This window comes from Budorcas taxicolor, chromosome 7, assembly GCF_023091745.1.
Source record: "Budorcas taxicolor isolate Tak-1 chromosome 7, Takin1.1, whole genome shotgun sequence".
NCBI lineage: Eukaryota > Metazoa > Chordata > Mammalia > Artiodactyla > Bovidae > Budorcas > Budorcas taxicolor.
In genome coordinates, this window is record NC_068916.1 from 15842877 (window position 1) to 15853551 (window position 10675).

General features: G+C 54.4%; 1 protein-coding gene across 1 annotated transcript; it reads right to left on the reverse strand.

The window, feature by feature from the left end:
- Positions 1 to 163: 163 nt before the first annotated feature.
- On the reverse strand, positions 164 to 10487 carry ODAD3 (outer dynein arm docking complex subunit 3). The gene is made up of 13 exons (XM_052644180.1): positions 10247 to 10487; positions 8527 to 8648; positions 8342 to 8419; positions 6200 to 6370; positions 5546 to 5647; positions 5320 to 5445; positions 4987 to 5109; positions 4090 to 4242; positions 2433 to 2593; positions 2121 to 2346; positions 1143 to 1304; positions 448 to 532; positions 164 to 282 (listed from the first exon to the last, which is right to left on the reverse strand). Exons 1-13 carry the CDS (start codon positions 10485 to 10487, stop codon positions 164 to 166), a joined length of 1869 nt encoding a protein of 622 aa, XP_052500140.1.
- Positions 10488 to 10675: the final 188 nt, after the last annotated feature.

Consider the following 10675-nt stretch of genomic DNA (forward strand, 5'->3'; position numbering starts at 1 on the left):
GGGGAAATTTACTGTGGGAACATCCGGCGGCCCAGCCCCCTTCTTCACTCTGGGCATCGCCTGCCAGCTCCGCTCCCCTGTCCGGGCCGCGTTCAGCCCTTAAAGGGGCCCCGTGGGCCCGGCGGCAGGGGCCCGGAAACGCCAGGCGGGCGCGAGCGCGCGTCTAGGACCTTCGCGAGCGACCGCGCCTCTTGCTGCGGGATTCGATTAATTTCTGGGAACGCATCTTGAGCGCCGCACGGGACACCACGTCGCTGTCATCTTCCTCACTCTCCTCCTCGTCTGCGTCGGGCGAGGAGGGGATCGAGATGCCCATTCCTGGACCAGATTTCTCTCCCCGGCCTTTACCACCCCATCCGCACATGGGCCCTGTATGTTCGGCCCCGACCACCTCCCGATGCACTGCCTGCGCTCCCAGCCCCGCCCCCTTTCCCTGCCTGTACTGACCAAAGAACTTGTCCTTGTGACCGGCGACAGGCAGGGCGATGCGGGTGTTGTACGCCGGCAGTTTTCCCTCTAGGGTGGCGTAGAACTAGGGGGAGGAGGGAGCGGGACAGATGGGTGTGAGTTGGCAGGGGGTACAGCGAGGTCTGTGCCCCCTCCTCCTCCCCAACCCCCTCTGAGATGTACCCCGACTCCATTCAACACCTCTGCCCACTCCTCTGCCTCTTTTTTTTTTTTTTTTGAGAGGAGTCGTGCCATGCGGCGTGTGGTATCCAATTTCGCAACCAGAGATGGAACCTTGCATTGGAAGCGAAGAGGGCGCTAACCACTGGATCCTCAGGGAAATTCTGCCCACTCTAGTAAAGTTTTCCTTGGGTGCAGCCCCATCATTTATTCTCAGCGTGCACCCTGATACCCAGCCTCCCCACCAGGCCCGCCCCTGGTCTCTAGGTCCCACCTTTCGTCCTCTAGAGAGCAGACCCCAGATTCCCACCGCCCATCCCCTCACCCTGCGGCCTGGACCTCTGGCCTGCCGAGTTACCAGGTTATCAGAGTTCCCTTTAGTGACTCTCCTGGCTCATCCCTGGCTCCTTAAACCTCATCTCTTGTCCCTAAGGCCCATTCCCGGCCCATCAGCCTCCTCCAGGGGGTTGCCCCGACCCCTCCTTTGCCGCCCCAGCCCCTGGCTGAATGGGCACCTCGCGGTCAACGACGTGGCGAAGCATCTCTGGCACGTTGTGGTTCTCGAGTTGTGAATGTAGCTTCAACAGCTTTTCCTCCACCAGGCCCAGCAGGTTGGTCAGATAGTCATCCACCTTGGGATCCAGCTCCTTTCCGACAGAGCGCCCGGTCTCCTGCGGCTGGGGGCGGAGCCGGATGAGTCGGGAGGGGCGGGGCCCCTGGGAGGCCCCACCCAGGGGCAGGGCTTTGAAGTTAGGGGCTATCCACAGGAGTGGTGCTACCCTCTATTGGGTAAGGACTCTGCCCTCAAGGGCCACGCTTGTGAGGCAACTCCTCTGAACTCCAGAGACCCAAGTCAAGGGATGGGCAGGGGGACGGTGGAGGGGAGGAGGAGCCTTTTAGTGAGAGGGCAGGCTGGGATATTAACTGGAGGGAAGCCATTGCCGGAAGACCTTCTTAAGAAATGAGATTCTTGGAGAAAGGAATGGCAACCCATCCCAGTATTCTTGCCTGGGAAATCCCATGGATAGAGGAGCCTGGCAGGCTAAAGTCCATGGGGTCGCAAATGAGTTGGATGCAACTGAGCAACTAAACAATGACAACTGAAAAATGGCAGAAAGTAGTGGAACAAAATGGTGAATACTTTCTTCAATAAATTTTTTGGTGAAAATGAAAAAAAAAAAAAGGATTCCACAGTGGGCAGATTGGGTTTCTCTTGTCTATCTATGGCTGCTTCAGGATTGGAGCAGGGTCTCTTTTAGGTTTTGAGTGTGTATGGAGGGGGGGCTAGGTGGGACTTTCCTATGGGGGTGGGATTTGAAATGGGACAGGGGTCTCTGAAGTCCTGGGCCTCTTGAGTAATAAGGGGGTGCTTCCTGAGATGGGGGGTGGAGACTCGGGAGTGGGTTGGGGTTTCCCATGTGTTCAGGCTTCTCATATCCTGAACAGGGCCTGGGGTGGGCTCTCTGGAGTGGACTTCAGGGTGGGAACCCCACCTGTGGGGTGGCACTGCCTTTCGTGTCTAGGGAGGCTCCAGGTGAGCCTTCCTCGTCGGTGGGACCTGCCACTACAATGTGGTTCAGCTTGCCGGCCAGGTGCTCCAGGCCCTCCTTGGTAATTTGCAAGGCCCTCACGGTCCGGTCCAGTTGATCCTGAGCATCAGCACGCCGCTGCTCCTCCACCTTGAGGCGCCCCTGCAACTCGGCCTGCCGCTTCTGCTCACTGTAGGGAGCAGAGGGACCACCCCTGGGGCACTGTTGACCACACCGGCCCCGCTCTTACCCCCACCGGGCACCATGGGGCCTCACCTCACCAGCAGGGCCTCCCCTGAGTACTTGAGGTCTTCCAGTTCCTGCTGCAGCCGCTGCTTCTCTTGCTTCAGTCTCAGCAGCGTCTGCTCGTTCTCACTCTTGAGCACCTCCAGCTGTGTGAAGGTGTCACCCTGAGCCAGGAACCGCCGCACCACTGCCTGGGGGGTGACCCGGAGAGACCCATCAGAACCAGGGGCTTGTCCTGCTCCTTCTTTCCCAGGGATGAGCGGGACAAGTCGCCTGAGCTGATGATGGCTTCTGCACAATGCTGTCTCTGTGAGCCTTGGACTCAGGGCTGCCTTAAGGGTGTGCAACCCTGAACGAATGATTTTTGCAGGCCCTTCTTTGTCTATATAAGGAAAATGAATCAACCAAAATCAGATGTTGGGGCAGCGACAGCAGTGAGCACAGCTGCTTTCCAAAATCAATGTGCCAACAACCCCCACTCCTATGAGAAAATATGACTGGTCGTGGGAGCAACCCCAAGGCCAATTTCTGGAAAGACATCTGGCCACACCGCTCCAGATGACCCAATACATCCAAGTCCTGGAACTCCTTGGGGGTCACCCCATGGGATGAGTAGTGGGTTGGAGAGTTCCCCAAACAGAGAAATCAGACAGGGATCCAGAGGAATTAGTGTTGACCAGCCAGAGATGTCCGTGGTGGCTTAGATGGTAAAGAAATCTGCCTGCAATGTCGGAGACCCAAGTTCGATCCCTGCATAGTGAAGATGCCCTGGAGAAGGGAATGGTTACCCACTCCAGTATTCTTGCCTGGAGAATTCCACAGACAGAGGAGCCTGGCAGACTACAGTCCATGGGTCGCAAAGAGTCTGATGTGACTGAGCGACTAATACTTTCACACTTTCACAGCTGGGGACCTAAAGTCTTAGAAAATTTTGAGGAAGATGCTGCCAAGCACGGGTCCTAGAGTAGGGGCCCAGCCTCTCTGGGATGGAGGCTGGTACTGGGCCCCAGACCCTGCTATAGAGGCTGAAGATACAGGAGAGGAGAGACAACATTCCCCATTCTCCTAGTGCTGACATGCCAAAGAAGTCAGTGTCAGTGTATGCAGGAACAGGAGAGAGGGGCTTCCCTGGTGGTCCAGGGGCAAAGAATCTGCCTGCCAATGCAGGAGACATGGGTTCCATCCCTGGTCTGGGAAGATCCCACATGCCGCAGAGCAACTAACCCTGTGCACCACTACTCCTGAGCCTGTGTGCTAGAGCCCGGGGGCTGCAACTCCTGGCCTGTGCGCTAGAGCCCAGGGGCTGCAACTCCTGAGCCTGTGGTCTGCAACAAGAGAAGGCACTGCCATGAGGAGCCCATGGAGCATCGCAACTAGACAGTAGCCGCTGCTCCCAGCATCTAGAGCAAAGCCCACACAACAGTGAAGACCCAGCACAGCCAAATATAAAGAAACAAAATGATTTTTTAAAATAAGGAACAGAAGACAGGATGGTGGCCAGTGTAGATAACTCGTGTCACTTTTGCTGTGAGAGGTAGCAGAGAAACGGGGCAGCAGCTGAAGGAGGGAGGGGTGTCTTTTTTTGTACGCTGAGGAACTGACCGGGCAAAAAAAGGAGGCTGGGTGCATCCGCTTCCCAGGGTCGGCTCAGGCCATCTGGGAGCTTGAGGGCTGAGGGCACACTCACGTGCGTTTCTGCCACGCCGGTGGCGTCCTTGACCTTGCCGAAGAGCACCTCCATCTGGTACATGCTCCAGCGCCGCTTCAGCTCCTCCTCCTTGGAGTGCATGCTGTCCTGGAGCGTGTCGTCAGACTGCAGCAGCACATGCTCACGCTGGGTCTGCTCATGGGTGGGGGTCAGGGCCCGGGTCAGTCTGCAGCTGAGGCTTAGGGCAGAGGCCAGGGGCATTGGGAAAATATCTCCCGACCGGGTTCAGAAAGGGGGGAGCCCCAAGCTTGGGGCCAAGTCAGGGCTTCCCAGGGGTCACTAGGGGTAAAGAGCCAGCCTGCCCATGCAGGAGACACAAGAGAGGCAGGTTCCATCTCTGGGTCGGGAAGATTTCCTTGGAGGAGGGCATGGCAACCCACTCCAGTATTCCTGCCTGGAGAATGCCATGGACAGAGGAGCTTTGGCAGGCTACAGTCCATAGGGTCGCAGAGTTGGACACGACTGAAGCCACTTAGCATGCACACATGCAAGGCATCCAGGTAGGGGTCAGGAGTGCTTGGCAGGGCCTTGGTTTGAGGGGGGCCTTAGAGGCAGCATCAGCAGGTGGGTCAGGAGCGTGGGGGCGGGGCCTGTCGGATAAGGGGACGGTTAGAGGTGGGGATCAATTTCGGATATGGGCAAGTTTGGGGGGGAAGGATGAGGACCCCAGGAGAGTAAGGGGAGGGCTGGAGGGCGGGGTCAGGGATGTGGGAGGAGCCCTGGCATCTGGGAAGCTGGGGGCAGAGTCAGGGGAAACTTGCGAACTGCCGAAGGGTCTAGGGCCTGAGCTAATGTAGGGGCGCGGCGGGGACCCCGCAGGTCCGGTCCAAGTAGGAGCAGGCTGGGATCTCAGCCCGGTATCCCTAGTGCGCCCACCTTGCGCTCCATGCGCTCGTTCTGCAGTTTCTTCTCCTCCGCGCGCTTCTTGCACTCGGTTAGATAGCGTTCGCGCTGCTTTCGCTCTCGGAACACGGTCTCTTCCAGATACTGCAGTTGGTTCTGGACGGTGGACGGGGGAACGACAGGACCTGTTGGCGTCTACTGGGGCTCTGGGCCAGGGCTGCAGGCCCAACTCAAGACAACTGGGGCAAGTTGTGGGGTCCTGGGACAGAGACGGGATGGGTTTCAGGGCAGCTGGGGTTCAGATGCTGAGGCCAGGAGACCATGGCAGTGGCAGGGCAGGATTCCCAGGGGCCGGTGGGCTGGCACCTTGGCAATGTCCCTGGCGTTGAGCGCCTCCTGATTCACTAGGTGCAGTTCCTCCAGCTCGTGTTTTGTTCTCACCACCTCAGCCTCCATAAAGTCCAGCCGGTTCCCCAAGTGAAGGCTCTCCTCCTGGGGGTGAGAGATGGGTGAGCCTGTGACCGATGTCCCTAACTTGACTGGCCCTCCCATGTGCTGCCCCCCACCCACCCCCAGTCGCCCTGGTCCCTACTTGTAGGTAGGCCTTGAGCTGCAGGTACACACTGGTGATGTGTTCAGCCTCGTCTGCCTTCATCCGGGCCTTCTCCAGGCGGTTCTCCAGGTTCCGCATGGTCTAGAGGGAAGTAGAGACATCATTTTGCCAACAAAGGTCAAAGCTATGGTTTTTCCAGTACAGATGTGAGAGTTGGACCATAAAGAAGGCTGACTGCTTTCTTTATGCTTTCGAACTGTGGTGCTGAGAAAACTCTTGGGAGTCCCTTGGACAGCAAGGAGATCAAACCAGTCAATCCTAAAAGGAAACCAACCCTGAATATTCATTGGAAGGACTGGTGCTGAAGCTGAAGCTCTAATACTTTGGTCACCTGATGTGAAGGACAGACTCACTGGAAAAGACCCTGATACTGGGAAAGACTGAAGGCAGGAGAAGGGGGTGACAGAGAATAAGTTTGGATGGCATCATTGACTCAATGGACAAGAGTTCAAGCAAACTCAGGGAGATGGTGAAGGACAAGGAAGCCTGGTGTGCTGCAGTCCATGGGGTCTCAAAGAGTTGGACACGCCTGAGCAAACTGAACAACAAGAGGGAAGCAAGCCTGGGCTGGATCCCTTCCCCGCTCAGTGCCTCCCGCAGGATCGGGGCCTCTGCAGACCCCACAGGCCCTACCTTGGCCATCTCGGTGTTGCTGTCTTGTGCCTCGGCTATCTCCAGCTCGCGCAAACTGTGCTGCAGCTGGAGTTCTTCCAGCCACTTCTGCCGCAGTCCCAGCTGGTGCCGAAGAGCGTTCAGTTGCTTCACCTTTTCGTTCAGCCGGTAGTCCAGATGCTCCAGGGCTTGCTGGAGAGAGGGAAGCAACAGTAGGGGCCTGAACCCCCACCTAGTCCTTCCTTCTCCCACATCTTGGTTCTCTCTCGTCTCTTGGTAGAGCATCTGAAACCTGGCTGATCCCGCTTCTCCTGCAGATCCTCTTTTTTTGGGTGGGGGGGGGCTGGTTTCCAGGTGGGCAGCCACCGCCCTGGTTGCCCCTTACCCATCTCCTTTGCCTTTGAAGAGGCTCTTCTTTCATCTGACCACACATACCACTTGATACTATCCAGTCTCAGGGTTTTCTGAGTCACGTCTACACTGCATGAGTGCATGCTAAGTGGCTTCAGTCGTGTCCGACTCTTTGCGACCCTATGGTCTGGAGCCCGCCAGGTCTTCTTTCCATGGGGATTCTCCAGGCAAGGATACTGGAGTGGGTTGTCATGCCCTGCTTCAGGAGATCTTCCTGACCCAGGGATCCAACCCACGTCTCTTATGCCTACCTGCATTGGCAGGTGGCTTCTTTACCACTAGCACCACCTGGGAAGCCCCACCTCTACACTGAAGATATCCCAATTCAGCCTCCCCCCTGAGGCTTGTATATCCACATCTACACTGCCTTCTAGATGTCTCCACAGGAAGCTCAAAACCATCTGTCAAAACTTGAGTATATCCTTGATCTTTCTCCAAAACTGCCCTTTTCGAATCTTCCTCATCTCAGCTCATGGCACTCTGTCCTTCCAGGTGCTCAAGTCCCAAACCTTCACGTCATCCTCATCTTCTCTTTTTCTCTCCCACTTGCACCCAGTTTGTTAGCAATTCTCTATTCTGTCTCAAAGCTTCCTCCAGAGAGAGCCTGGTGGCTCAGTGGTGAAGAATCTGTCTACAGGGCAGTAGATGCATGGGTTCAATCCCTGGGTCAGGAAGATCCCCTGGATGAGGAAATGGCAACCCACTCTAGTATTCTTGCTGGAAAATTCCATGGCCAAAGGAGTCTGGTGGGCTACAGTCCATGGGGTCGCAAAGAGTTGGATATGACTGAGCCAGGTAGATCTCTTTCTTCCCATTTCTATCTCTTTTGGCCTAGTGTAGCCAGCATCATCCTTCACTTTGATAACCTCCTCTAGATGGCTTCTAACTCTTGCCTCCTCAGAGCCCATTTTCCACTTCTCTTTTCTTTTTTTTTTAAATATTTATTTGGCTACACCTGGTCTATAGTTATAGCACATGGGATATTTAACTGTGGTATGTGGGATCTAGTTGCCTGCCTAGGGATTGAAGCCGGGTCCCTTGCATTGGGAGTGTAGAGTCTTAACCACTGGACCACCAGGGAAGTCCCTTCACTTCTCTGATTCTTAGTATAAACTCTGCACTCGTGCAGCAAAGCCTGATGCAAGGTTCTGCCCCTGCTCACCCCCCTAACCTCACTTCCTATGGAGCCCCCCTCACTCACTCCCATTCTGCCACAATGACCTCCTTTGTGTCTCCAACACTCTACCTTTGTTCCTACCCAAGGGACTTTGCACTTGCTGTTCCATCTGTCTGGAATGCTTTTCCCCAGATCACTACTTGCCTGACCCCTTCTCAGCTCAAAGATCACCTTCCTAAAGAAAGCAAAGATCTCCACCTCACAATCTAAAAGGCAAACCCCTAACCCCCATCCATCTCTAGTGAGCCACTCTGTTTTATTTATTTCTCTTGCCACCATTGGAAATCACTTTCTTTGTATGTTTATTGTTCTTTTCTTGGGGTGGGGGGTGTCTGCTTTCTCCACCGAGATGACTCTGAGGAGTGGGGACATGGTCTGTGTTTTTCACCGTATGGCAACCAATACCTAAAGCCATGCCAGGCACATGGTCAGTGTGTGAGAAAGACTGAGAAATAAATTAATGGCAGCTGGTGTGGAGAAGGGATTGGAGAGGGTGAGATGGGGGTCAGGGAGTCAGGTGGGGACCCAGGCTAGAAATGAAGGGAGGTGGTCAGAGGAATGGGAGTGAGGCAAACCTGGCCTGTCCTGTTCTTCAGGTACGGCTTCTCTGACTTCCATTCTCGAATCACTGCCTGGACCACTTTCTCCTCTCCCTGCAGGGAGGAAAGCCTGGGTCACAATACAAATTCCAGCCACCCTCTCCTTGAGAGCACCCCTTGGGGATGCTGCCTCCCCACCCCTGGAACCTCGTCCACCTCACCTGGAGCAGGGCTGTCAACTGTAGTTGCAGTACCCTGGTCTCCTCGCAGAGCTGGTTAATGGTCTCCTGATTCTTCTTGATGTTCCACTGGGTGCTCTCATAAAAGGCCTTCCGGTCACCCTCTGGGGTTATGTGAGGTGGGCAGGCAGAAGCAGAGCATCACGGAAGGCGGGACTTCCCAAAGGGAAGATCTTTTAGTAGGTATCAATAGTATAACAATATTACACTGAGCATTTGTTATGCATTAGATGCAGGACTAGAGCTTCCCAGATGGATCAGTAGTAAAGAATCCACCTGCCAGTATAGGAGTTTCAGGAGACATAGGTTCGATTCCTGGCCCAGGAAGATCCCCTAGAGTAGGAAATGGCAACTGGCTCCAGTATTCTTGCCTGGAAAATCCCATGGATAGAGGAGGCTGGTGGGCTATAGTCCATGAGGTTGCAAAGAGTTGGACACGACTGAGTGACTGGGCATGCACGTAGAGATGCTGGACTAATCCTTTTATTTTTCTGTACTGCACTGCATGTGAGATCTTAGTTCTCCAACCAGGAATCAAACCCACACCCTCTGCAGTGAAGTGCAGCATCTTAACCACTGGAAAGCCAGGGATGGACTAGTCATTTTCTAGGTGTCAGATAGGATGTGCCAGTATGTACATACGCATACCCATATTATACCCATTTCACACATGAGAAGGCTCATGCTTATTAGACTGTTCAAGTTCACAAACAGTCAGACTCCCCAGCACATACTTTCAACCACTATGCATTACCTCCTAACAACAAAGCAATAAGTTTACACCAAGATTTCCCAACCTCGGCACAACTGACATTTGAGATAGATGATTATTTGCTGTGTTGAACTGTCCTGTGCATCGTCAGATGTTGAGCAGCATCCCTGACCTCTACTCATTAGATGCCAGTAACAAACCCCGCCCCCCCGCTGCCAAACAATGTGACAAACCAAAATGTCTCCAGACATTGCCAAGTGTCTTCTGGGGAGCAAAATAGCCCAAGTCCATTGAGAACCACTGGTTCACACTCCATAGTATGTTCCAGGCACTGTGCCAGGCGCTGTTCTAAGCACTTTACACATTTCAACTATCTATGGGGTGGTACTGTTACTATCCTCATCTAATGGTTGGACAAACTGAAAGCAATTACATTATTCTTGGTCCATGAAGATCAAACAATTATTAATAGCATATGTAGGGCCAGTATATTTGAACCCAGAAAATCTGCCTCTAGAATCTATATCCTTCATCCTCCCATGCATGATAGAAAAGTTGAAACTACATAAAAGTAGGGGCTGCCCAGGTGGCACTGGTGGTAAAAGAACCCCCCTGCCAATGCAGGAGACGTGAGAGAAGTGGGTTGGATCCCTGTGTTGGGAAGATCCCCTGAAGAAGGGCATGGCAACCTATTTCAGTATTCTTGCCTGGAGAATCCCATGGGCAGAAGACCCTGGCAGGGCGCAGTCCACAGGGTCACACAGAGTCAGACATGACTGAAGTGACTTAGCACGCACACACATAAAATTATGAAATACAGTTCACTCTGTTCTGAGCTCAGGAAAAGTTGTATAAGATGAGGAAAACCACGACCAAGCATGAATTTTTGCCTCTGGATACTGGACACCTGGACGAACGCTAGTGAAAGAACTCCTGCCAGGTCAGAGGGCTGTTGACTCCACCATTCTGGGCCCTCTGGAGTCATCTTACCTAACAGTTGTATCTTCCTTTGTAACTCAGCCACCTGCATGTTCACAGCGGACTTTCCTTCGCTGGCATGGAAGGGTCCTGCCTTGGAATGAAGTGAGTGCCAGACAGGCACCAAGCCCTTGCCTCGAGAGCGGTAGGGCTTGAGCTGAACTTGAGTGGCCTTGACTTTGGAGGGGGTTGAAATTTGGTCCTGAGAAGGCATGGCGTTGGAGGCCGCCGCCCAGCACAGGGGAGACGTCATGATTGGGTTGAGGCCGAGGACTTCTGGGGGTCAGGGGAATTGCCTCTGTCTAGGATCCGTCAATTCAGGTTCCTCGGGCTCTGGGAATACACTTGTCGACCGCTCGGCGGGACCTAGCCGCATCTCCAGTTGCTAGGTAACCTTCCCCGCCTCCCTCCAGCGTTCCCATGGAAACCGCCCGCGTTCCA